The sequence below is a fragment of the Cervus elaphus genome, chromosome 14 (genome assembly GCF_910594005.1).
Source record: "Cervus elaphus chromosome 14, mCerEla1.1, whole genome shotgun sequence".
In the NCBI taxonomy this organism is placed as follows: domain Eukaryota; kingdom Metazoa; phylum Chordata; class Mammalia; order Artiodactyla; family Cervidae; genus Cervus; species Cervus elaphus.
Genome location: NC_057828.1, coordinates 22,438,661 through 22,466,547, shown reverse-complemented (window position 1 = coordinate 22,466,547; position 27,887 = coordinate 22,438,661). Strand labels below are relative to the sequence as shown.

The 27,887-nt window shown below is 41.7% G+C and overlaps 1 protein-coding gene across 10 annotated transcripts in view; it reads left to right on the top strand.

Annotated features, from left to right (window-relative positions):
- ESRRG (estrogen related receptor gamma) overlaps positions 1-27,887 on the top strand; it is a 674,948-nt gene that overhangs the window by 474,638 nt on the left and 172,423 nt on the right. For all 10 annotated transcript variants that reach the window (XM_043924185.1, XM_043924176.1, XM_043924177.1 and 7 more), the window contains one exon: positions 5,593-6,008. In XM_043924185.1, the coding sequence (XP_043780120.1) occupies positions 5,606-6,008 (403 nt within the window). In that variant the 5' untranslated portion in view covers positions 5,593-5,605. The remainder of the gene's footprint in view (positions 1-5,592; positions 6,009-27,887) is intronic.

Below are 27,887 nucleotides of genomic sequence, written 5' to 3'. Positions count from 1 at the left end.
TGAGCACCTTGTATTTCAACCCTGAAATTCTCTGGCTCAGTGAGAGAATTAAGGATTTTTTTTTGGCCACCCCACACAGCAGGTAGGTTCTTAGGTCCCCGATCAGGGTCGAACCCACGCCCCCTGCATTGGAAGTGGATTCTTTAACCACTGAACCACCAGGAAAGTCACAGGTTCTATCTTCTTCTCTCTTCTTATTTGTTAACTTGCAGGTTTGCTGGCTTCATTGTTAATACATAAAAATTTGGGAGCTATGTTGATAAAATGTTTGGAATCTAGAGTGATGATGGGTAGTTTGGGGCCCTTAAGGATGACAAGGAAGAAAAGAAAATAGTTGTTGTCATCTATTTAGCTGTTAAGGTGTCTGTCACTGAAATAGGTCTGATAAAAGTTTTAAAAAATCTTGCCTTCATTTTACAATGGGGAAAGTCAAAGTAGACCTGTACACATGTGTTGCACTGATTCACCATATTTGAGGAGGGAAATAAAATAGCAAAGAACTCGAGTTTGGTATAAAATTCAGAAGGCGAAAGGCAGCTGCTTGTTAAGAACTTATATTTTGGTGAAAGGGTTAATAACATATAATTATATATAAGCCTGCGGAACACAGGCTTAAGTCCCTTCTGGGAAATCCAGACCGCACTCGACACTTACACGTTGCCCAGAAAGTCAACGGCAGTTCACTCACAATCACACATTTACCTGGATCTAGGTAGCATCTCTCAAATCAAGCTTGATAATTATAATATATATGGGATATTAATTACAGATTATCTGGTTTTCCCCTACAGCAGCAACTTTAACTGAGCCTTATTTTTTTTTTTCACCCACTTTCTCCTTTTACATGCACACCTATACACACAACTAATTAACTTTCTAAAATTACATTTTTATATAATCCAGCAACCAGGAAGCTTTATTTGCTTGATGACTAGTATCTAGCACCAAAGATAAATTTTACTCTTGCTGCCCCTTAGGCAAGGCTGGGCACGAAGTTCCTACGTTATTTACAAAACAGAAAACAGATTCACTGATCTAGAGAACTTACGGTTGCCTGGGGGGAAGGATGGTGGGGAGAGATTGGGACAGACAGGTACACTCATTTAAAATGGATAACCAACAAGGACCTACTATATAATACAGGCAACTCCTTCAGTGTTGTGTGGCAGTCTGGATGGGAGGGATGGTCGCAAGAGAATGGATAAATGTGTGTGTGTGTATATATATATATATATATATATATGTATCCATTCTCTTCCAACCATATATATATGTATGTATGTATGGCTGAGTCCCTTTGCTATCCATCTGAAACTATCACAACATTGTTAATTGACTATACTCCAATATAAAATAAAAAATCAAAAAGAAGTTCCTATGTGGAAGCATGATCATCAGGCTTTAAATATATATATTAAATAATAGAACATATATAGAATATAAGGTCTTTCCTGGTGGCTCAGTGGTAAAGAATCTGCCTGCCACTGCAGGAGACTTGATTTCAATCCCTGATCTGGGAAGATCCCCTGGAGAAGGACATGGCAACCTATTCCAGTATTCTTGCCTGGGAAATCCCATGGACAGAGGAGCCTGGCGGGCTACCGTCCATGGGGTCACAGAAGAGTCAGACACGACTTAACAACTAAACAACAACAATATAGGCTATATGAAAGAACATAGGTAGGATTGGCATAGAATACTGAAGACTGTATCTCAGACTGTGTTGAAAATGCCTTCTAAAGCGCTAAAATGTCCCTGGCTTCTAGAAGACTGTCACAGCCCTCAAATTTTGTTTCCTATACAGAAACTAAATGTTATTCTTGACATGGTTATTTCTCTCTCCGATTTATTCTCAGGGTGTACACTCAGAAAAGATTTTGAGAAAGTTACTCCTCGTTTTCCCTTGTGCCTCCCATCACTTCCCTTGAAATAATAAAAGCAACTCTACGTAGGCTTTAAAATAAATATTTCCCACATTTTTCCAACACATGTTATTTCTATTCATAATTCTTAACTAAATTTAGATTTTTATTAATCCAATGTGACCTAAAATTTCTGCGTTAACAGCACAATGTGGAACCGGGCTTATTCTCTTTGGCTCCAGATAAAGCCATCATCTTGAAAATGGTTCTTTCTGACAAAAAGGTGTTCTTTTGAAATAAAGTCTTATTCACTACATTCCTCTTAGAGTTAATGTGAATTTTAGTGCCTCTAATTTTAGATTGAAGTGAAGTCTAGAATAAAACCCACCAGCTGACAATTGAATTTATAGATAGTTGTGAATATTTCAGGCTTGAATAATAGAGCTGTAGAATTTCAGAGACAGAGAGGGAGAGAATTAAGACCCGCTGTAGTTTTAGGGTATAATGTAATGGTGTCTAGGAAATGTTCAGTGTAATGAGCTAAGTAGTAATTAGGAGACAACTCTGTTCTCTCAGCTTCGGTTTTGGTGTCACTCCAAGCTCTGGGGAGCGTGACTCAACAGGGCAGCCGTGTCGCCAGGGTGCTGGTGGCTCCTTCAGCCACCTTGGCACTCAGGGGTGAGTGTGAATGTCATAGAGCCTCTGTATGTGCCATCTCTACCTTTTCCTGCTTGGCCGTTTTTTAAAAAGTCACCGAACACCTTGAAAGACTCTTTGCTGGCTTGAAGACATTTCTTGCACTGGACTTTGGAGTCAGCCCTGAGTTCAAATCTCGATTTTTCCACTTCCAAACTGTTTGACATTCAGGAAATTGTATAATGTCTGAGGGTGTGTGTCCTAAAGAGTCGTATCTCCCTCACAAGACCGTCTTGGGGATTAAAGGAGGAAATATTTGTAAAGTACTCAGGTCAGTGCCCGGTGCCTAGTAAGCACTTGATAAATGGCAGCTCTATTATTATTTCCACTGGGCAGAAAGTGTTCATGAAGGAAGCGGTTCACGTCTGAGAAGAAATCTGTAAAACCTACAGCACAAATCCAGCTTGTTCACTTTCATTTACAGCTGCAGTGGCCAGACTTGTGTAGGAAGAGAGATTGCCACTGACCCAAGGCTTCCCTGACTGCATGAACTTTGTGAATTTTCTTACTTCCATCCAGATAATTGCAAAGTTAGGGTCTGAGATTTTCCAGGAAACGGCTGGCTGGAGATACCCAATTTTTCAAAGACCTTATTAACAACATGCATTTGACCCATAAACATTTGGTGACTTTGCAAATAACACTTCCATGAATAGGGGGGTGATTCCTGCCCTTGTTCCCCAATGAAGAGTTCTGCTCATTTTAGAAGTCCATGAGGAAAAAGCTCAAAGGAAAGAAAGTTGGTATAACATTGAACACAGGCAATCAGAAAAAGAGATAGAGAAGAGGACCTGGAGAAAGCATAATCTGTTTTATGATTAAGCAGCTCAAAGCAACTGTCCTCAGGAAAAACGAAAAGAAAAAAAAAAAAGATGAAAAAATGGTGCCTCACAGGCAGATGGCGAAAGAGTTAATTGTCATCGCTGTGAGAAATTCAGTGCCGGAGAGAGGAAAGGGGAGCAAGCGTGTTTTAGTACCCTAATAACTTCTAACTGTAGTCTAAGATCATAATGTATGTGCGAGCAGTCCGGTAATTATAAGGTAATAAGTGAAGTGGTGGGGTAAGTGCTTTAAATTAAAAGGAATTCGCAGGGCTGCTGTAAGTCAGTGCCGACCCGCTTTCTTTCAAACGTTGACTTGAGGAAAAGTGCTTAGCCCAGGGTGCAAGCCTGGAGACAAGGAGAGCGATCTATTAATTACAACGCTCATTAACAGTGACGGGGACGAGGCAGCCGAGGTGGGAGGGAGCGGAAGCCTGGTTCAGGCTGCCAAGGGGGATATTTTTTCCTTTCGTTCCTTCTCCAGGAAAGGACAACATGAGTGGGTGGGCGAAAGCAAGAAGGTATTTTTGTGGATTCCTCCCGCCTGTTTGTTTTCTTCACATCTTGAGCTTGCTTTCCTTGAGAAAGCAGCGCAGAACTTCCAGTGGGAAATCTACTAGGTAGGAGGTGCATTCTGGCTCTAGAGGCACTTGAGACCCCCTTCTTGGAACCGTTCCGTGAACGTTCCCCGATAGGAAATAACCGTATTTTTCTTCCTTTGAAAGTAACAGAACAGCGGGGGAACTTGGGGAGGGGGGTGCCCAGAGGAGAGCATGAAATTTGTGCAGTGGTAAAATATCATTAGATTTATAGGGAAAGCGGTAATTGCATCCTTTTGGTTATCCTGTGACATACTCCCCCAAATTCCAGTGAATGACCATTACCCTGTGGGATTCCCATAAATCAGCTTTCCACTGGGAAGCAATTATCTTAGTCTTTTTCTCAACTGTCACCTCTTCTTCCTCTAGTGGGCTCTCAGAAGGTTCTTAGAGACTTTGCTAAAAGGGGTTTTGCACTGTGGCTAACCGGAAAGAAAATAGGACCAATTACATCTTTTCATCTAATTACCTGTTCAGAAATTTAATCACTTATGGGTCCGATGAAGTAAGAGGGATGGACTGTTTCTTCTACATAAGAGAGAGAGAGTTCGTCAGATTAGATGCTTCATCACATTTCCTTTTAGGAGGTATGATGTTAAAAGAGCAAAGGAAGGGGAGAAAAAGAGACCACCGCAAGTCTTATTTTTTCTGGACAAAATCTGATACATCCTCACTTTCCTGAGTATAGAATATCAGATTTATTCTGATAGACTGAAGATAGATAGATTTATGCTGGTAGACTGAAGGCTCAAATGGCTTTTAGTGATTCCTGTCGTTGACGGTGGTAGATCACACACATGAACACATACACACGTAAACACATGTACATTATTTATCAACCGATGCCGGTAATCATTTCCCTGTTTTGTGGGCTCTAGGAAATAATCCTTAAACATTGGCGAGAATCTTATCCTTGAAATCTTTCTATCGCTCAATGTCTAGGAAATAGAGCAATTTAAATGAAGAGGCAAAGTGAGTGAGGATATATTCCCTATGTGTCTTAGATCAATAAAAGACACGGTTATGCTTATGGAAGCATGCTGCCAAACAGTAATTACAGAGCTGAGGAATCATCTGTTCCGTCTTGACAATAAAAGTTGGGTTCTGCTCATAAGACAATGATTGCAACATCAGAAAATGGAAGAGAAAAGTAGAGTGAGGATAAATGTAATTTTAGAAATGATACAGACCTTACAAATTACTCTCCTTCCGTGGATAAATTTAGAATCTAGAGAGTTGATTTAGATATTGACAGTGCTTCTCCAAGAGAAAGGTATTAAAATGAAAGGAAATGGATCCCTTAGCGCTTTTGTTTATGGTCTGTCTGGGCACTTTGATGTAACCCTGTCACGCCCTTATGCTGATTACCTTGTTGTAGAACAAGAGATATTGACTAGCGAATGATGTGTAGTCCCCAGCTCTTAGGCAGCACTCTCAAGGAGCCAAGTCTTTAACATATGAATTCTTGTCTTTTTTTTTTTTTTCTTCCTTCAATCTTCCCTTCCATTTCCTCTTGTTGTTTCACCTTCTCTTTATTTCTACCTCTTTTTGGTCTCCGTGTTTGACACTCTCTCCTTCTCTTTCTCCTTCTGTTTGTATCTCCCTCCGCCTCAGGCTTCTCTGCAGAATGTCAAACAAAGATCGACACATTGATTCCAGCTGTTCGTCCTTCATCAAGACGGAACCCTCCAGCCCGGCCTCCCTGACGGACAGCGTCAACCACCACAGCCCAGGTGGTTCTTCAGACGCCAGCGGGAGCTACAGTTCAACCATGAATGGCCATCAGAACGGACTTGACTCGCCGCCTCTCTACCCTTCTGCTCCTATCCTCGGAGGCAGTGGGCCTGTCCGGAAACTGTATGATGACTGCTCCAGCACCATCGTTGAAGATCCCCAGACCAAGTGTGAATACATGCTCAACTCGATGCCCAAGAGACTGTGCTTAGTGTGTGGCGACATCGCGTCTGGGTACCACTATGGAGTAGCATCCTGTGAAGCCTGCAAGGCATTCTTCAAGAGGACGATTCAAGGTGAGTGAGGGTTGCGCCTGGATACCCACCCTCCTCCCGCTCACATGATGGTTGGTTAATTGGTTTTCCTGGGTCTTGTCCTAGCTGATCTAGTTTTGCCATCTTAATTCTATCTTGCATACAAAATAGAAATAGATTAAAATTGATAGTGGAGGATTTGTGGAATAGACTCCGCCCCTCCATTTGCTCCCTATCAATTCCATCTTTACTGCTCCAGGGATGGAATGGTAATAAGCTTTGGGTGGAGTTTTAAAAGCTCACAGCTCTTAATAGAGCAGTGGGGGTCTAGATAGCAACTGAACTGATGTGTCCAGGATGGTAGTGGTGGGAGTTTAGTCACAGAGTTGTGTCCAATGCTTGCATCCCCATCTATCCATGGGATTACCCAGGCAAGAATACGGGAGTGAATTGCCATTTGCTTCTCCAGAGGTTCTTTCTGACTCAGGGGTCGAACCCGTATCACAGCCATTGCAGGCTGTCTCCTGCCTTGGAGGCGAATTCTTTACTGCTGAGCCACCGGGGAAGCCCTATCTATGCCCTGGATAAATTGTGTTTTTACCTCTTCTGTTCTTCTTAGAGCTGAAATAATAAATATTTCAGACCAGTGATTTTCAAACTAGAGTATCACACTCACCTGGAGGTCTATGTAAAAATGCAGATCACCCACTCCCAGAGCTTCTGATTCATTAGCCCTGTCTTGGGTAGGAGTGTGAGAATTGATATTTCTAACAGATTTTCAGATGCTGCTGCTATTGCTGGTCCAGGGACTACACTTTGAGAATCACCGCTCGAGACGAATTTAATTTTCTATGGCCTTACTTCTTTTCCTGTGGTTAGACACACTTTCCCCACCTTTTTAGTGAATTCATATAAAAAACTACCAAACTATATCTAATTATAAAATATGCCTCCAACATATATGACATACCAAAACTTCATAGATCTCCAGATTTACAAATGGCAGTGTTATTTCCCACAAAAAAATGTAGAAACTATGGTTGAAATTTGTTTGTGACCTTTAAACCAGGAATCCACAAGTACAAAACTCAACTCCTTTTCAAAGCTATAGATATATATATCCTTACAGAAAATGACATTTCACCTATCTGTATCCTTTGTGGTACACCTTCAAGAAAATAGAGGAAGGAAAGAATCTTTGTTTATTGAGGGCCTCTGGCACGCCAATGATTCTATTCTGCTCCGTGATTTAGGAAATGTATCTTCTGGGCATTCCCTGGTGGTCCAGTGGTTAAGGCCTCCGCGCTTTCACTGCTGAGGGCCCAGGTTCAATCCCTGGTGGGGAGACCAAGCGCCCACAAGCCTTGTGGTGTGGCCAAAACCAAACCAAACCCAAAATGTTATCTTCTTAATCAGTTATGGATACAAGTGTGTCTTCCCAAGTATCAGTGGTTCTCAATCTTGCAGGCTCCCTGGAGTCACCTGGAGATGTAAAATAATATTGATATCTGGGCTCATACCCCCCAATTCAGAATTAATTGGCCTTGGGTGCAGCCAGGGCAAGTGGGGATTTTGAAAGCTTCCTAGTTAATGCTTCAGGTAAAACGGAGGTTAAGAACCACTGCCCTGTACTGTGCTGTGTTCTGTAGCAGTGTTTCTCAAAGCGTGAGCTCTGATTCAGGAAATCAGCATCGTTGGGGGATTTGTTAGAAAGGCAGAGAAGTCCCATCCTGCATCCCAGATTACCTCCATCAGCATCCCTGGGGGTGGACCCAGCAATATGTGCTTTGCCAAGCCCTCCAGGTGACTGATGCTCAGAGTTTGGGAACCACAGCCCTGTTACCATGTTTCTGCTGATTTAGTGCTGGCAACTCTCCTTTGTCATCTACTGGTCTCTTGTCGGACGTAACTGGAATCAGTTTAATAACTGTGACATGCTTCCTGGTTTTTAAAGCGCAAAAGAGACGATGTTTGTTAAACTCTAATCCTTCGAACTGTTCCAACAAAAGGTGATTCTGAAGCCCTTTATGGGCACAGAGTTATCTTCTACCCTTTCTTTTAAGAGCAAGTCTCACCCAGGTGCAATGAAAACTATAGTGAGTGTCCTTAGTGGAACAGGTGGGTCCATCTTCCACTTGCTTTTGTGTTGTCCACCACGTGATTGTTTCCTTGATGTATGGCTGATGAATACACAGTTAAAGAGTTAAAGTCAGTTGTTCAAGAAATTGTAACTTATGTAATAGAATGGATCTTTCAGCCTCATCTTTTCATAGCCTTTCATAGATTTAACTGAAGAACACAAGCCAAGTTAGTGTGAGTACGTATGAGTTACCTAAATATTTTCCTAGCTGTATCTTCATATTTAATGGATCATCATTGCCATATTTTATTAGCATTTTCTTACAAAAATCCTTCATCCACTAGATCTTTATTTCCTTGTTCTCATCTATAAACTGAAGGCATTAAGACCTACCACAAGGAATGCTTCTGGATAAAATGAAATACAAAATCACATGTAAAGTGAGTAAGTAAAAACAATGATGGTCTGTATGCAAAGCTTCCTCTCACTTTGGGGCATTTGAATATATTTCTTCAGCCTTCTTGCTGTTGTTGCTTTGTTGGTAAGTAATGTCTGCCTCTTTTGCGACCCCACGGACTGTAGCTTGCCAGGCTCTTCTGTCCGTGGGTTCCCAGGCAAGAAGACTGGTGTGGGTTGCCATCGCCTCCTCCAGGAGATTTTCCTGACCCAGGGAGCGAACCTGCATCTCCTACATTGGCAGGCAAGTTCTTTACCACTGAGCCACCAGGGAAGCCCTTCAGCCTACTCACGTGCTCAGATGCTCAGTCATGTCTGACTCTTTGCAACGCTATGGACTGCAGCCTGACAGGCTCCTCTGTCCATGGGATTCTCCTGGCAAGAATGCTGGAGTGGGGTGCCGTTTCCTCCTTCCTGACCCGGGGATCGAACCCGCCTCTTTTATGTCTCCTGCATTGGCAGTGGATTCTTCACCACTGGTACCCCCTCAGCCTACTTACTAGATTGCAAAACTTGAGAAGGAGAACACTTCAAATTTGGGGGTTCTTAGCAGCCATCGCCCCACAATATTAGAATATGGATGCTCCAGAGCATCTCAAATTTAAAATGTTAGTAATTTGATTTTGTTAATTCCGTTTACACAACTCGGGGTCTAACTATTGACTTGGGGTCAACAAATATTGACTGAGAATCTCCTGTGGGCCTGGCAGTGTATTGGTTTGAGATTCAGTTTAGCCACGTTTTCTGAAAGCTTGGTTCCCAGAGGTTTGTGGATTGAGGTAAATTCCTCCTAGAAATGTCTCCAGCCTTGAGGGAATACCAAAGTTTTTGGTTGGGGGGCAGTATTAAACAACTTGGTCCACAGTATGTTTTCCAGTATGTTGTCCTAAAGATAGGACCACTGACTATGTGCAAACATGTCCTGACAGTTGTTTAAAAAAAAAAGAAAGAAAGAAATTCTGTTGCTGAACTATTAATAGTCATGCGGTAGTTACTAACCAGAGATCCCTGGAACAGAGCAATTGGAATTCTGTTGCTGCTTCTTCCTTAGATGCTGAAATGCTACCAAAAGCTTCCCAGGGTGGAGCACAGGGTGGTTCTTGGCATTGACGTGTTAGTGCTCAGTTCTACTCCATATTGGAGAGAGCAACTTCCAAGGATTTTGAGCAGGAGACAGACATGTCACTGTCCAGATTAGACTCTGGACTCGCCCACCTGGCTGTGCTTGTAGCCGGCAGCTGGGAGGCACTCCGGCTGCCCTGCCATCCTGCTAGCTACATCAGCGGGCGTCCTGCCGTGGTGCTTACTTAGCCCCAAAAAGGCAGTGAGGCAAATAAAGGGATTAAATTGTGAAAGTGTAATGTAATAATTAGGGTGGTAATTGTAAGGGAGATTGGAACAGCCCCTCCTTCCTGCGGCCAACGATTGATAGTGATGCAACTGGGAAGATGTTGAAAGTGGCCCGAATCTGTTGCATCTTCAGAGATGCTCATTCTGATGTGGAAAGGACCGTGACATCCATTCTCATGTCTTGAGGCAGCATTGCAGCCAAACTACCCTTGACAGATAGTAGTCCCTGCCTTTCCCTCCCTTGAAGCTCTCCTGGAGAATAAGAAATGATTATGCAACTTCCCTTAAGAGCAAGTCTTTCTGCAGTCTCACAACCCATAGGAACAAGGCGTAATGTAAGTGTGGCTTCCTGGTTCAGCATGCTCTCACTGATTTGACTAAGGGATATGTATATTCAAAGCCATAGTCACAGGGAATATTGCCACTTTAGGATTTTTATTTCTTGTTGTAATAATTTAAGATTGGTTATCCAATATGTAATACATTTTAAAAGTTGAGCAACATGCTTAAATTTAGAGCCAAAAGAACAAATATCTGGAGCACATCTTAAGAAAAGTAATGAGACTTGTTCTTGTCAAAGCTGAATGTGGTTATTCTGGTTGTGAGAGGCCATTAATCATAGATTTCAGTGAAAGTCAACGAGAAACGAATATTTTCCACCAGAAAAGAATATGTTATTTATTGGCTGTTTTCAAGTTATCATTGGAAAGCTATTGAATTAGGTCAGCACTTAGGTAAAAATCAGAAGTTTTGGAAGGTTTTAGTTGGTTTTATCTTTTTTCTTTTCTGCTGAATAAAAAACTTTTCAGAGGCTTTTGACAGTTCTTTTATCACACAGCATTACAATGGCAGCAATGATTTCATTGTCATTTTCTAAGCTTATTCATTTTTGTGTGTGATATCATTTTTCTGATTATTTTCTAATTCTACCTTTGGCCTCGATGCATAAATGAGTGAAAATTTTTGTGTATGTGTGGGTTTTTTTTTTTTTTTGGTATCATTAAGAGTTTTCCCTGGACTCTTATTAAGGAGATAAGAGAAGGAAAATATCTTTATATCCCAAAACTCAATGTATATTTCATTATTTAATTTATAAAACACTAATCCCCAGAAGATTTTATTTCTATACAAAAATATATATTATATTACATATATTATGTTTACTAGATATATGGTTAATATAACCATTTTCAACCATTTATTCTTGTGCTAGAAATATGACATCCACCCTTTTAAAAAGAAATTTTATATTTAAAAAGTAGGGGATAATTTTTTTAAAGATATTCATTCTCAAATGGGTTTTGAATTCATGTACAGCCAGGTTCAAGTCTTAGCCACTTAACTGCTGAGAGGCGGTAACTTCTCTATGCCTCGCTTTCACAGGTTCAGTTCAGTTCAGTTGCTCAGTCATGTCCGACTCTTTGTGACCCCATGAATTGCAGCATGCCAGGCCTCCCTGTCCATCACCCACTCCTGGAGTTTACTCAAACTCATGTCCATCGAGTCGGTGACGCCATCCAGCCATCTCATCCTCTGTCGTCCCCTTCTCCTCCTGCCCCCAATCCCTCCCACCATCAGGGTCTTTTCCAATGAATCAACTCTTCGCATGAGGTGGCCAAAGTATTGGAGTTTCAGCCTCAGCATCAGTCCTTCCAATGAACACCCAGGACTGATCTCCTTTAGGATGGACTGGTTGGATCTCACTGCAGTCCAAGGAACTCTCAAGAGTCTTCTCCAACACCACAGTTCAAAAGCATCAATTTTTCGGCACTCAGCTTTCTTCACAGTCCAACTCTCACATCCATACATGACCACTGGAAAAACCATAGCCTTGACTAGATGGATCTTTGTTGGCAAAGTAATGTCTCTGCTTTTTAATATGCTCTCTAGGTTAGTCATAACTTTCCTTCCAAGGAGTAAGCGTTTTTTAATTTCATGGCTGCAATTACCATCTGCAGTGATTTTGGAGCCCAGAAAAATAAAGTCTGATACTGTTTCCACTGTTTCCCCATCTATTTCCCATGAAGTGATGGGACCAGATGCCATGATCTTAGTTTTCTGAATGTTGATTTTTAAGCCAACTTTTTCACTCTCCTCTTTCACTTTGATCAAGAGGCTTTTTAGTTCCTTTTCACTTTCTGCCATAAGGGTGGTGTCATCTGCATATCTGAGGTTATTGATATTTCTCCGGCAATCTTGATTCCAGCTTGTGCTTCTTCCAGCCCAGCGTTTCTCATGATGTACTCTGCATATAAATTAAATAAGCAGGGTGACAATATACAGCCTTGACGTCCTCCTTTTCCTATTTGGAACCAGTCTGCTATTCCATGTCCAGTTCTAACTGTTGCTTCCTGACCTGCATACAGGTTTCTCAAGAGTCAGGTCAGGTGGTCTGGTATGCCCATCTCTTTCAGAATTTTCCACAGTTTATTGTGGTCCACACAGGTGGTAAGGGCTAAATGAGGGACTGTCAAAGTGCCTGACCCATAGTGAGTGCTCAGTAAATGATGGGCTCTGGTTGATACTGACAGTGTGACTGGGATACTAAAGCGCTGGGCAGGCCAGTACTCTAGGACGAAGAGCTGTCTTTGATGGTAAGCTAGAAGGACCTGCACCCTTCTCAGCTCACAGCTCCCCACGCTTCTGTTCTGATAACAAACCTTCTCTTCCTGTAACCATTCCTCACAATAGCACTGTTTTAGACTAGGAGGCATTTTGGTGGGCTGATTGGAAATTTGATTGGTTTTATATAGTTTTATGGTGATCAATTCCCCCCCCTCCCATGGATGGAAAACTAGGTAAATCAGAAAGGGAGCCTGAGTCTTATAACTTAAAGTATCCCAGTTAAGCTTTAAATGTGAGGTTTAGGAAATTAAAAAACCAGAATATCTTTGCAGCGTGAGGTATAGGAGTGACTGTCATGAAAACCAAGTCCACTGCAGATATCCATGGGCTCTGAGATGGGGGGACAGTGGGCACCCATATACTGTGTATGTAAATATCTAATGTTTATAAATCAAGATAATAAACTGGTAAGGGGGTTCTTTTGTGACTCAGTCAGTAAAGAATCCGCCTGCAATGCAGGAGACCACCTGTATCCCTGAGTCAGGAATATCCCCTGGAGAAGGAAATGGCAACCCACTCCAGTATCCGTGCCTGGGAAATCCCATGGACACAGGAGCCTGGGGGGGGCTACAGTCCGCAAGGTCTCAAGGGTCGGACGCGACTGAAGCAACTAAACCACCTCCACCAAGTCAAATATGTTCTGTTCTCCTATTTAGCAAATATGCCTTCATCGTGGCCTGAGCGGCCAGCTTGGCATTTTTAATTCTTAGATTCGTGTGTTTTGTATCAGGAAGAAGCGGTAGAAGGAGAGCCAGCGCTTCCTGCAGCAGGCCATGTCTCTCCCTTCGCCCCAGCCTCGCATCCTGTCTGGTATATCAGCATGCCCCTGCCCCCATGTCCCAGGCCCACCCACCCCTTCCTGACAGCTGCACCTTGATCATGCACCGACTGTGTAACGTGCACACCAGACCTGAGGGCCAGGCCACGCCACCTTCCAGGGGAGGGACCCAGGGGAGAGAGGTTCCCTGGAATGGGCCTTGTGGAGGTCTAGCCCAGGAATTCGGGAGTCCCAGGTATACAAGTATACAAGGGGTGGATCTGGGAGTGGTTTTCTTCTTTGGCTGTGGAAGGGCTCCCACCTTGATGCTTTCTAAAGCCTGGAGCCTTCAGGTGGGGGCCCTCCTAGTCTGAGTCTAAAGGTGATATTGATAAGAGCCTTAAATCCCACCTTAAGCAGGCTTTAAAGAGGAGGAATTTGCCTGCAAGGCATCTGCTAAAGGTGTCTGGGCACAGCCTATGCAAATGCTATTCTTTTCCATCCTGAATTGCTGACTCCTTCCTGAAGCCGGCTGCCTAGTTCTAGAGGCTCTTTCCTGGAGGTAGCATTTTCTTTGCCTTCCTGTGCTATTTTAGTCTTAGAATAGAATATTTGCAGCACTGGAGGAAATAACTTACAAATTGAGTGTCTGTACATCATATGAACCTACTGTGGAAAATAATCGGGTATTATCTGTTTAACTCAAACAGCATTTAGAGAAAAGAATTTCCTCAGTTTGTAAATGGCAGCTTTAAAACTAGTATGTTTTTAAATTAAAATCCAAAGTAATATAAAAATACCTAAACCATCCTGATGAACCTCAGTGATTATTAGTTTGTTTGCACTGTTAAATATGGAGGTAATATTTTCAAAAGAAATATTTTTTAAACCTCAGTTTGCTTTAACTCAGAGCTTGCTCTTGTTATGTTTAATTGCTTTTTTCCACTTTTCCTTGCCTTTGATGCCAGTGTTGTCTGATTTTTTGAAATGTATGAATGTGGCCAAGTTATCAATGAGAAGAATGAGAAGTAATCTTTCTCCTGTTATTTTAATTGTTAGCTTCAGTGTTTTTAATAGTAAAACTCAGTATCAAAGACTTTCTCCATGGGTAGAGAATGTTATGTGAATAGATGTTTTAGGAAACAGTGGGCCCACTTCTCAGGGTAAGTGAGTGGTGATTCTTTTTTCATGGGTTGTTCGGACTTTTAGGAATTGGCCTAAATTGTCATAATTTCTGAGGTTGGTGAAGAGCTAAGGGCAACAAAATTCTTCTATAAAGGACCAGATAATAAAACAGATAGTAAATATCTTAGGTTCTGGAGGTCATTAGGGCTTCCCTGGTGGCTTAGAGGGTAGGGCGTCCGCCTGCAATGTGGGAGACTCGAGTTCAATCCCTGAGTTGGGAAGATCCCCTGGAGAAGGCAATGGCACCCCACTCCAGTACTCTTGCCTGGAAAACCCCATGGACGGAGGAGCCTGGGAGGCTGCAGTCCATGGGGTCGCAAAGAGTCGGACACGACTGAGCGACTTCACTTTCCTTTCACTTTGTAGGTCATTATACTTTCCCTTTCACTTATTCAGGTTTTGCTTTGTTTTACTTTTTAAGCTGTTTAAGAATATAAAAACCAATCTGAGCTTGGAGTCAGTCACACAAAAACAGACCTAGGGCTATATTTGAAAGCTGGCCAGAATTTAGGTAAACACCCTCGTTTCATCTTCCATGTGGGCAACATTGATTACCAAAATTTTCATTTCAGAGGACTTTTGCTTGCATGTTATTTATTTACATTGAAATCAAGTTCTCTACCATGATCTTTTTAGTCTTTTACTTCAGTTTTCAGAATTTTTTTTTCCTAGGAATCAGAATTTTCTAGCCTCTTTTCACTGCTCCTGATGACATATACATGAATCAATGTAAATGAAAATAAAGTAGCATTTAGAGTAACTGACAAAAAGTTGGATCTTGGTTGTATAAAATAAGAGTGTTTATTTTCAGAGAATAAATTGCATAGTTGGTCTTTGATCAAGGAAAGGAAAAGAGAAGAAAATGTAATGAGCCTCACTGTTTTTTTGTCCTTCAGATGTTAGGAGCTCACATTTGCAACACCAGCATCTCTGGTGTCATTTACATGTTTATTAAGCACATTGCATTATGTTACTGTATTTTGGAAGTCATTTAAAATCAACATATTATTTTAACCTCCTGAAAGGGTGTATTTTCCAGTTGGGTGACGGTAGATAAGAACCCATCTCACGTAAGGAGTATGTGTCGGTGGCATTCAAGGAGAAAAAGAGTTTGTAATGAAACTTTTTAATGCCATGATAAAAAGTCCAACTGTAGTTAACTGTCAAATTAGTGGGATTGGATAATTAGTCAACTTAGGCTGACAAAATTCACTTTCCTAGGCAGTATATCTGCAAAATAAGTGACCCCCCCCCCTCCTTTACTATGTTATTTCACAGTTGTTCAGAAGCTACATGTGTTTTATGACCCTCTGGTAAATTACGTTTTATTTTTATTCATTAAGAAATACACTTTGTAGTAGTAATATCACTAATCTTAAAAGTGCAACAGTTATGATGAAAGTACAAACTTGTTAGTAACTTTTTAAACTTATTTCTATTTTTGTACTTTAAATTCCTAATGTATCTGTAATATTAATATATTCTTCATTGATTCTACTGTGATATGGCCTTCATGATAGAATCAGAAAAATAAGAATGTTATTCTGGATTATCTTTACGTGTGCATTTGAGAGGCTGTGCTCTCTTTCTTGAATTTTCATAAACTTTATTTTCTTGAATAAAACCCTCTGTACTCAGAAAATAAAATCCATTTCCCCGGGTTCACCTGAGCTAGCATCCTCAGAAGTAATAATAGCAGCCAGGAAGGAGAGGCGCTCCTTGGTGCTGGATGTGGGTGGAGCTGGCGTGACCCCGGTACCCTCTGAGATTCCAGTGTCCTGATCCACCTGGGCCATCCATTTTTACCTGTCCCTGACCCAATTACTTTCTTATGGGAGAGGAAGCACGTGCATTCCCATTTCTTCCAGGGAATTTGTTGGTGAGTAATTCTCTTCCCCTGGGCTTCCTTGGTGGCTCAATGGTAAAAAACTCACCTGCCAATGCAGGAGACTTGGGTTTGATCCCTGGGTCAGGAAGAGCCCCTGGAGAAGGAAATAGCAACCCACTCCAGTACTCTAGGCTGAAGAATCCCATGGACAGAGGAGCCCGGCAGGCTGCAATCCATGGGGAGGCAGAGTTGGATACCAGCGACTAAACAACAACAAACAATCCTTCCCTGTCCCAGCCTACCATGGGCAAATCCCCAACACCTGCCAGCACTCCACACCAGTTTTCCTGGCAAGTCACTGGTGAGAAGGAAGTTTGTGTTGTTTACAAGAAGTCTAAAGGACTTCATGGATAAGTTCCAATTAATTCTTTAAAAAAATCTCACTTTCCTGTTTGTTAGCCAGGTGGAATTTTGCATCTGTGATGGGCCTCCTTAGGTAATGGGGTGTGGCTGATACTTTGCAGATCACTGGATTTGCACTCAAGTCTAGTACTATCTGATGACTGTTTTGATGAGGAGGCTAGAGGCTGTTCTTTGATGACAAGATAAACTCTCAAGCAAAGATATCAATACCTGTCTTAACATAGCTTTCATTCTTTCCTCCAGGTTTTCTCTTACTCAGAACCAAACCCTGACAAATAGGGCTGTTTCCCTCACAGAACAACTGGCCCTCATCTACAGAGCATCCTATTAAATGCTTGAGGACAAATAATAGGAATGGTACATTGTACTTTATATTTTTCAAAATGCACGTTTTAACATATATTAAAGTAATTACATGATAAGACCCTTTTCCCCATAAATTTTCCCCATAAATTGGTTCTGACTAGACCCTGATGCTGGGAAATATTGAGGGCAGGAGAAGGGGATGACAGAGGATGAGATGGTTGGATGGCATCACCGACTCAATGGACATGGATTTGGGTAAACTCTGGGAGTTGGTGATGGACAGGCAGGCCTGGCATGCTGCAGGTCATGGGGTTGCAAAGAGTCGGACACGATTGAGCAACTGAACTGAACTGAAATCCAGTTGTTGTTTAATTGCTAAGTCACGTCCAAGTCTCTTGCGACTCTATGGACTATAGCCCAACAGGCTCTTCTGTCCACGGGATTTCCCAGGTAAGGAATACTAGAGTGGGTTGCCATTTCCTCCTCCAGGGGATCTTCCCAACCCAGGGCTTGAACCTGAGTCGCTTGCATTAACAGGCAGATTCTTTACCAGTGAACCCCCGGGGAAGCCCTAAATCTAGTTAGTGTTAGTCTCTCAGCCATGGCTGACCCTTTGCCAGCCCACAGACTGTGGCTCCTCACTCCAAGCTTCTCTGTCCATGGGGTTTCCCAGACAAGAAGACTGGAGTCGCCATTCCCTTTTTCAGGGGAATCTTCCTGACCCAGAGATCAAACCCGGATCTCCCTCATTGCAGGCAGATTCTTTACCATATGAGCTATCAGGGAAAATCCAGTTAGGGTATGTCAAAATGTTCATCCTTAGGATAGGAAAGGAAACAGCAACAAAAAAATGTGATGAGAGTTCTGTTGTCTGAAATTCCTATTGGTGCAAACGTGCGTCACTCTTTTGGTATTTAGTTGCAGCAATCTATGTCTCAGTATGATTTGAATCTGATGATTTGTTACTTGTGAGAATTCAGGTTCTGGAAACAGTGAGGCAGGTTGTGAGGAATGACCGGGTCAGTGACTTGGGTCAGAATTTTTTTTTTTTCCTTACTGGTAAAGCCCAAGGCAGTTGTTCATTTTTCTGATATATTACTTGATAAATTTAGATAACATCTTAGAAGTGATAAAGTATACACAGGGCATTAATTAGCTTTCTCTTTGAGGTTGCTTGAAGTTGTTAGAATTCAACAGTGTTAAAGCCTGGTAACTGGTCTCCTCTTAGACCATTTCAGAATTTTACATGAAATTAAAATTAGGTAACGGATGTTGGTAAAGTATTCTGATGTATACCAAAAGTAAATATAAGTTTATATTTAAAATAAATGCTGTTCCAATATATTTTTAATTTACTTCTTTTTGTGGTAAAAAGCATAACATAAGGTGTACATAACATAGTATCAAACTTAAAGTTTTCCATCTTAACTATTTTTAAGGATACTTTAGTTACTTTAGCGCGAACTGTATGTACCTTGTTGTACAACAGCTAGCCAACATGATCTCATCTTGCAGAAATGAAACTCTATACCAATTAAGTAGCAACTCCCCCTTTTTCCCTCCCCCAACCCCTGGTGATCACCATTCTACTTTCTGTTTCTATGAGTTTAACTACTTTAGTACCCCCTATAGGCAAAATCATGTCATATTTATCTTTTTGTGACTGGTCTGTTTCACTTAGCATACTACCCTCAGTTTATCCATGCTGTAGGATTTCCTTTTTAAATTTCATTTATTTATTTTTTTAATATTGATTTATTTGGCTCGGTCGGGTCTTATGCAGTAGGCAGGATATTCACTGAGGCGTGAGGGATGTTTCCTTGCATTTCCGTGTGGGCTTGTTACTCTGAGCACACGGGCTCAGTATTGTGCAGGCTTAGTCTCCCCTCCCCACGCCCACCTCCACATGTGGGGTCTCAGTTCCCTGACCAGGGACTGAACCCACATCCCCTACATTGGAAGGCGGATTCTTAACCCCTGGACTGCCAGGGAAGTCCCGTTGTTGTTTAGGAGCTGAATAATATTCTGTTATATTTACATACCACATTTTCTTCTTCCATTCATTCATCAGTGGACCTTAGGTTATTTCTGCCTCTTGGTTATTGCCAAGAATGATGTAATAAACATGGTTGTACAAATATCTCTTCAAGATCCTGCTTTCAGTTTTTTAGATAAAATGCCCAGAGGCAGGATAGCTAGATCATATGGTGGTTCTATTTATAGTTTTTTGGGGGAGCCTCCGTATTGTTTCCATAGATGCTGCACCATTTTGCACTCCCACCAACAGTGCACAAGTGTTCTAATTTCTCTGTATCCTCTACCACGCTTGTTCTTTTTTTTTTTTTGTACCATCCTCGTGAGTGTAAGGTACATGTTTAAACATTTTGAGGTGTTTCAGATGCTTCCCAAATTTAAAGTTCTTTTTTGAAGTTTCTCTATCTTTTAGCTACCAAAGCCTAATCATAAGTAATTGTCCATATGTGGACAATGTAAACAGCTGGTTTCACCCTCTCAATTGAGTGCAATGCCTTTATACCAGTAATGTATGAAATTTTTGTTAATTTTTCATAATAATAATATATTCATTTTTAAAATTTGTCACACATTATTCTAAGTGTTTTACATTAATTATCTTATTTCATCCTTCCATCATTCCATTCGGGTAGATACTACCATGGTAATATCACTGTTATTTATAGATGTGGAGCATCTATAAACTTCATTACCAGGGACAGAGAAGGAATTATCCAAACACACTTGGGTCCCAGTCTGAACTCAGAGCCTGAGCTGTTAACCCCCTTATTAATCTGCCTTGTATATTTTAAAATATTTTCAAGCATGGAATAATTCTAGACTGAATTTTCCTTAAGAGATTTTAGTTCATGGGCAAAATTTTCCATTAAGTTGTTAAAATACAATAAAAATGGGGAATTAAGAATATTTTCAGCTATGATTAGATGTTAAAGGTTTGTGAAAAGAAGACAGTCAGAAGCAAGTCTTAAAAATATCTAATTTTTTATCATTCATTTCCCCAAATCCCCTAAAGATGTAGTTTGAGAGTCCAAGTCTTCAGTTCCACCGAATCAGTTTTCTGTGTCCGTTCCCTGGACTTTATCTGCTGAAATCGTTTTGCCACTGGATTTTTAGTTGCTGGTCTTAGATGGATCCTAAAAATGTACACTTACCACTGATAACACTTCCCAGACTCTTTCTTTCTTGAGTTCAGGAGAAAAGAGGCTTATTTCCCCTCCTATCTTGATGTAAGGATAACTGTCCATTTACTAAACTTTGTTCCCACAACAGAGGGCAGGTCAGAATCCATTTTTTTTTTTCTTATGATGAGTGCTAGTCAGAAGGGATTTTTTTTAAACGTGATTATATGAATGCATCTGTATGTTTATAGGAAGCAGTTATATTCTTTGGAATTAACTCTTGTTTAATTTTGGTTTGAAAACATTTTAAAAAACACTCATATTTTTATGTGCCTTTTTTTTTTTAAGAAGGGCATCCCTGAGTAATTCTACAAAGAACAGAATTTAGTACAAGAAAATATGGATTAATTTAGAATTTAGAGCCTAAGTTCTGAATGCTTTAGAATGAATCTGAAAGCATATCCCAAATCTATATTCTGACATTTATTTTTTCTCATTGCATACTATTATCATAGTTTCCATTTGCGGAAGATCAGAGGCAAGCACAAGAATCTTCAAAGGAACAAATACAGCCCAAGATTTTGTCCTTGACTACACCTTTTCATTTTTTCTTTTGCTTTCAGAGCATCTTCACTGCTTCCTTGCATCTGGAATACCCTCTCTGTCTCTAGAGTCCTCAGACTGTGTTTTAAGTGGATAACAATGTCAAATTTTGTAAATATTTAAAGTAAAAGCCCTCCAACTCATGCTGCCACCTGTTCATCTCAGATATTATCAATTTATTGAGACTACTTTGTTAATATCTGAACTTAATATCTGAAGCTACTTTGCAGGGTCATAAGCCCCCTGCACCGCCCCCCCACCAAAAAAAAAAGGAAATAATGGATAATAGATTGTAAAGTATTTCTTATCTTTGCAGCCTTCTGTCCATATGTTTTGGACCCCAGATCAGCAAACCAAGGCCCTGGGGGCCAAATCCACTTTGTTAAAGAAAAGTCTGTGGGAACAGAGCCGCGCCCATTCTTGTGCTGTCTGTGTCCTGCCTTCCTGCTGCTACAGGAGCCACACCCGACACTGAAGAACCTGCACAGCTGAGCTTTTTACTGTCTGACCCTTTAAGAAAAACCTTGCAGACCCCAGCGGTTTTATAAAGAAGTGGGAATTGAGTGTTCCCTCAAAGAGGCATGGGACCATCCCTCCCCTGCGTCATCATCCAGCAGGAAGCCCCCCACTCTCCCCTGTCAGTTTTCCTGGGTCCTCCTCCTCTGTGTGCATGTGTTAGTCGGTCAGTTGTGTCTGAATGTTTGTGACCCCATGGATGACAGCCCACTAGTCTCCTCTGTCCCTAGAATTCTGCGGGCAAGAATACTGGAGTGAGTTGCCATTTCCTTCTCCAGGGGATCTTCCTGACCCAGGTATCCAACTTGGGTCTCCTGTATCACAGGCAGATTCTTTACTGTCTGAGCTACCAGGGAAGAAATGTCAAGCCCTTTGCTGCAGATCCTGTCCGAGCAGACAGTCTAACTGCCCAGGTTTTCATTCCCAAAGGAAAGTCTTTAGGCGCAAACACTGCACAGTTCCAGCTCTCCTGGTTCTCCTTTAGGCTTCTCTGTTTGACTGTGACTCCATCTGGCAGCCTTGTCTACACCCCCGACCCCTAGGACGATGTCATTACTTCCTTTTGGACATTGCCTTATGTGTCTCCTAATGTGCCAGTTGGTTCAACAGACCTACTATGCTCCTATCTTTTGGTTTCCTAGCACCATCCAGGAGGAATTCTCTGCCCAGCATCTCCTCAGTTCAGTTCAATTGCTCAGTCGTGTTCAACTCTGCGACCCCATGGACTGCAGCACACCAGGCTTCCCTGTCCATCACCAACTCCCAGAGCTTGCTCAAACTCACGTCCATTGAGTCGGTGATGCCATCCACCCATCTCATCCTCTGTCGTCCCCTTCTCCTCCTGTCTTCAATCTTTCCCAGCATCAGGGACTTTTCTAATAAGCCAGTTCTTCACATCAGGTGGCCAGAGTATTGGGGCTTCAGTTCAGCATCGGTCCTTCCAGTGAACACCCAGGACTGATTTCCTTTAGGGTGGACTGGTTTGATCTCCTTGCAGTCCAAGGGACTCTCAAGAGTTTTATCCAGCATCACAGTTCAAAAGCATCAGTTCTTTGGTGCTCAGCTTTCTTTATAATCCAATTCTCACATCCATACATGACTACTGGAAAAACCAGAGCTTTGACTATATGGGCCTTTGTTGGCACAGGAATGTCTCTGCTTTTTAATATGCTGTCTAAGTTGGTCATCGCTTTTATTCCAGGGAGCAGTGTCTTTTAATTTCATGGCTTCAGTCATCATCTGCAGTGATTTTTGGAGCCCAATAAAATAAAGTCTGTCACTGTTTCCGTTGTTTCCCCATCTATTTGCCATGAAGTGATGGGTTCTCCTTACTTCTGTGCTAAGGACCAGCACCTGGGTTCTTCTCCAGTCCCTCTTAGCCCTTCTCCTGCATCCCAGTCCGTCTCCTGAGCATCATTACACTATTGTTATGATGGTTGATAATTGAGGTTTACTCTGTGTCAGGTCCTCTGCTTGGTCCATTCAAAATACATGATCTCATTTGATCTTCACAGCAAACCCCTTAAGGTATCCTTTGCTGGGTCCCATGACGACTTCATTTACAAAGAAAGTAACTTCAGACTGAAAAGTTTTCCCCAACTCAGATAGGAAATGATAGAATTGGAATTTGAACCCATTTGACTCTAGTGTCTTAGCTTAGAATCACTATTATACCACCTTCTACAGTTTAAATTTAGATTAGTTACCATCACTTGTGTCAAGCAGGATGTCCCCAAATCCATATCAGCTCTGAAGAACATAGATATATACTTGCTGAATATGGGAACATGATCTGGGAGGAAGAATCTAATGCCAGTGTCTCTTTTGAGTTCTGGGCACACCGATAGCATTTGAGAACAAAGACTTTAGGGACAGCATTAGGAAATGATATGCTTGTTTTGGGAAGTGCCCTGGGGGCTCAGATGGTAAAGAATTTGCCTGCAATGCAGGAGACCCAGGTTCAATTCCTGGGTGAGGAAGATCTCCTGGAGAAGGAAATGGCTACCCACTCCAGTAGTTTTGCCTGGCGGGCTACATTCCAAGGGTTGGCATAGAGTTGGATACTATTGAGTGACTAGCACACACATGCTTGCTTTTACTTGTTTAAGGCAGAAGGAAGATCTTGAGATTGGTATGAAGTCAAATTCCTCTTTGAGTCATTTGTGTTTGTCACATAGGATACGGTCCTAATGCCTTCCACGCTTGACACATGAACTTTCTGTACCATTAGGTAATCGCCACTGCAAAATGTGCACACGGAAACTATCCAAACAGAGTGGATGCATTAGACTTAATTAGCATTTCTTCCGTTCACCAAGAGTATTTTGTTAGCAGACTGTTGTTTTGCTTTTCGTTTGTTTTTAGTTGTATGTTTTAAAGGAGACACAGGCAGACTCATATCAAGGTTGTTTAAAATTTGTAGGTGGGTGGAGAAAGATCACATAAAAGTTGGGGTTGGGTACTGAATGCAGCCAGTTTGGTGAATTATGCTTAACTCAGATGTAACACCTTTCTGGTGACAGTGGTCGTTTTTGAGCTCTTTTATGAAGACTCTGTGACATGATCCCTGTACCACAGGGGCGTAAAGACAGAGATGCAATGGCTGCACACATCTCATAGGGGCTGTTCTCTACACTGCAAAAGAACAGTTGCCCTTTCCAAGACGATGTCATATGAAAGCTAAAAACATTAAATTTCTGCATGCCTTTGACGAGAGATATTTGTCTTCTCCATCCTTTTCGTCAGTCCGTGTTTTTGATTCTATACTGGTATTCCCCTTTAGATGCTTTTCAGATCACACCCTACTGATTATGGAGGGCAGTTTCTTTCCTATCATGAGCAATCCCCATGATTTGGGGATCTTTAGAATGCGTATTTGCAATCTGACACCTGTTGCTTTGGTGACATGGTTTGTTTGGTTTCTGTGGACTTACACTGGTCACAAACCATAGTGGTACAGAGACGAGTTGAGGGATTTCTTTCTGAGGTGTTGAGAGATTCCATTCTCCAAAAGCAACCGTATCCTCTCCACAGCTGCCCACGTACCACAAGTCTGACAATAGCAGGACAATGCCAAGATCCACCCTATCCTACTGCTCCCAGGCATCAAAATTTCCTTTCCCACCAGCGACAATAGCAACAACGATAGCCACACAAAACACTCTCTTCGAAGATAAGAACTTTGTTTTTCATTTCTGTTCTAAGCAACACTCAATTATGACACTCAGTTCATGTCTTTGAAGGATTAAAGTCAGGCAACATTGCATCACAGTAAAGAGGAGAGATGTTGGATCCAGAGTGCCCGAGTTTTCATTATGGCTCTGGCCCTTGGTAGCTATGTGTTTCTGGCCATGTTAGCTCTTCTCTTAATTCTCTCATCTGCAAAATGGGGGTTCATAGATGTAACATAAAGAACGTGGAAGAGTTCTCAGCACCCTTAGCATTTATTTGTATGTAAGTTTTAACAGGTGCATTGAAAGAACTTTGGACGGGATATTAGGAATTTGAGTTTTGGTCTGTTTCCCGCAATTAACTAGCCCTTTCCCTGGTAGCTCAGCTGTAAAGAATCTGCCTGCAATGCAGGAGACCCTGGCTCAATCCCTGGATTGAGACGATCCCCTGGAGAAGGGAAAGGCTATCCACTCCAGAATTCTGGCCTGGAGAATTCCATGGACTGTGTAGTTCATGGCTCACAGAGTCAGACACGACTGTGCGATTTTCACTATCTTTGTAAAGAGGGTTGAGTGATCATAAACAAGTCAGTACAGATTTACCTTTCTCTGGTTTACGTAAAGCCAAGAGCCTGAACCCACTGGAATCTGAGACTTGTACAAAATCTAATAGCCTAGCAATCTGTGTTGCTTTATGCCAAATGATATATTACTGGTGGGTTGTTATCAGTTGTATTCTGTCTAACTGACTGTACTTGGTTTATTTTTATCAATAGTTTGGAGCTAAGCATTAGCATGAAGGAATGAGAGATAGCATCAGTAAAAATCAAGTTGATAGATAATAAAACGTTCTGCTGAGCACCCAGAGGAGTAAATCTCTGCCCTTAAAGAATGGACAGTTGTATGGTTGGGACAGGAGGTGGACAGTTCACTAGATACTTGTAATAAAGTATATTGAATACTAAGAGAAAAGTTCGCTTGAAGATAAGTGGGAGATGAACTATTCACACCCATAACGACTGCTAGACACCAGTCTTGTGGGCCCTTGGGAGAGCTTCATTGAAGAAATGATACAAGGAGCACATCTGGAACCAGCAGGAAAGACAATGCTGCTTTCTAGGAACTGGAAGGAGTTCAGCCTAGGTGTCAGACAAGGGGGTGGGCTTGGGATAAGGGGTAGGGATTGGTCTGAGACTGTGGCCAGAGAGAAGGCTGGGTGAGATTTTGAAGAGCTTTGCAAATGTTTTGCCCTGAATTATAATCAGATTACATCCAGTGATGGGTATTTTATGAGCTCCAGGGAAGTGACAGGAAATGTTCAGGAGAAGTGGTAGTTGGCATCTCGGAAATTCACTTCATAGACAATTTGATGCTTTAAGAAATGACTTGAAAAAAAAAAAAGAAATGACTTGAATTATTGCACTCTTCCTCTCCTCCTGGTGTCTGTAAAATAAAGCTATGTACACAGGAGTCGTTGGCAAGACAAAACCCTCTTTCCAGTTCTCTGGGCGAATGGTGTATTTATTCTCCCAGTCTTGCATAAATCTGCGGAAGGTTGTTTTTACACTGTTCCTAAATTCCAGACTTAGGTCTCTGAGTGAGAATAGTTCAGAATCCATGGAACCTTCTTACAGTGTCCCTTCCCATTCTTCTCAGAAGTGAGAACAGAATCTATGATTTTTGTATGTATATTTCATGTAATGCTTACGATGTTATAAAGCAGATATGATTATTCCTCTTTTGTACTTTAGCGAACTGAGAGTAATGAAGGTAAAGTGATCAGTTCAAGTTCACACAGCTCAAAAACGGCAGAGCTGGAGTTTGAACTAAGACCCACCTTTCCTTTCTCCTGCTTCCCTCACTTATTCATCCTCAGACGCTTTCCTGCCCCATAAGTAAGGCAGTGTGCAAAGTATGGATCTTCAGTGGGCATATAAGAACTTCCCCATCTTCTCTCTGAGATGAGCATGCACGTTGCTCGGTGTTAACAGTTGTGCAATTAGAGCAATAAAGGAACGAGCATGTTTACAAGTTTGGGGGAAACTGAGGCTGGGTATGTCTTGTTTAAATTGAAAAAAAAGAAAAAAAAAAAAAACAAACAAAACAAAACAAAAAAAAAAAAGTAAATTGAAAAAAAAGCAAGGCTAAATCATCTTCCCAATTTAACAGCATTGTTTTCCCACTAAACCATTTTTCATTGAAAGCAATGGGAATTGTAATCTTGTGGTTATATACACGTACAGGGAGGCATTCATTTCTGGTACCCATTGTTTAACAGGCTCAGTGGTCTTCCCAACACGAATCGCTGGAGGATGAAACCAGTCTGTGGTTTAGTCTCCAGTATCTGAGGTTCATAAACCTTTCTGCTTGGGGAATTCCCTGGTAGTCCAGTGGTTAGGACTCCAAGCTTTCACTGTGGGGGCCCAGGTTCAATCCTGGTCAGGGCACTAAGACCCCACAAGTTGTGTGGCATGACCAGAAAATAAGATACACCTGTCTGCTTGTGGGTTTTTCTTGATCTTTTCCCTTAAAGGCAAAGCATCATCTACTCCCATTTGGGGCCTGAGCTTCCTGTGAAAAGGAGGTCGTTTGTGCCCACATACTATTACGGCTCTTGTAAATTACATTTGTGATGATCAGAATTTAATCCTCTAGAACCTTAAAGCATCACATATCAAATACCTTTTCTAGACCTGCCCATCTCCCACCTCACTTTGTAGAGGCTTAGAGGGGCAGCAGGGAGGCAAAGGGTATGGGACTCTGGCATAACCCTGTGTCTGGACCTGCTTTGCTAAGGGCTGGGTGTGACTGCTGACCAGGTATGATCCTCCCTCCTCCCCCCTCTGTCTGCTACATCTTATACTTCACAGATAGGTGGGGTCCCCTAGGTAGGCTGGCGCTGACACTCCTTGTCTTTGTCTGAGGTGGGCATCCTCATTGAGACTTGAGGCGGATTCTTGAAATATCTTCCGTGATGACAGGTCTTTGACTTTCGAGGGGAGATTTAACAGTTAGTAATGGACATCCATCATTTAGCGTCATGTCTTGTGATAAAGAGGCCAGTCAAATGTTTTGGGTGGATATGAGCAAAGTACCATTTGATTGCTCCCTCGTCTCCAGTTTATAGCTTTGAAGTGACTCTTGTGGCAGTTTTAAAGGAAGTTTCGAAAAGTATTCAGAACAGTCTTCTGGGAGCAGATAGAGCATCTCTAAGCAACTTATTTTGAAGTCTAACTTTGGGTGCATTCTTTGAAAATAAAATAACACCCTTTATTTAATATACAGTGATGGAATTATGACTTTTTTTTTGCCACAAGTATGTAATGAGTTTTTATCCCACATTATACAATCCAAGCTATAGCTGTAATAATAATATTTTCTATTTCAAGTAGAATGAGGAGAAAGGAGTTAGAAACAAAGGAGCTTTAAACACAAGAAAGAGAAAAAAGGGAAGCTGTATGAAAAACCTT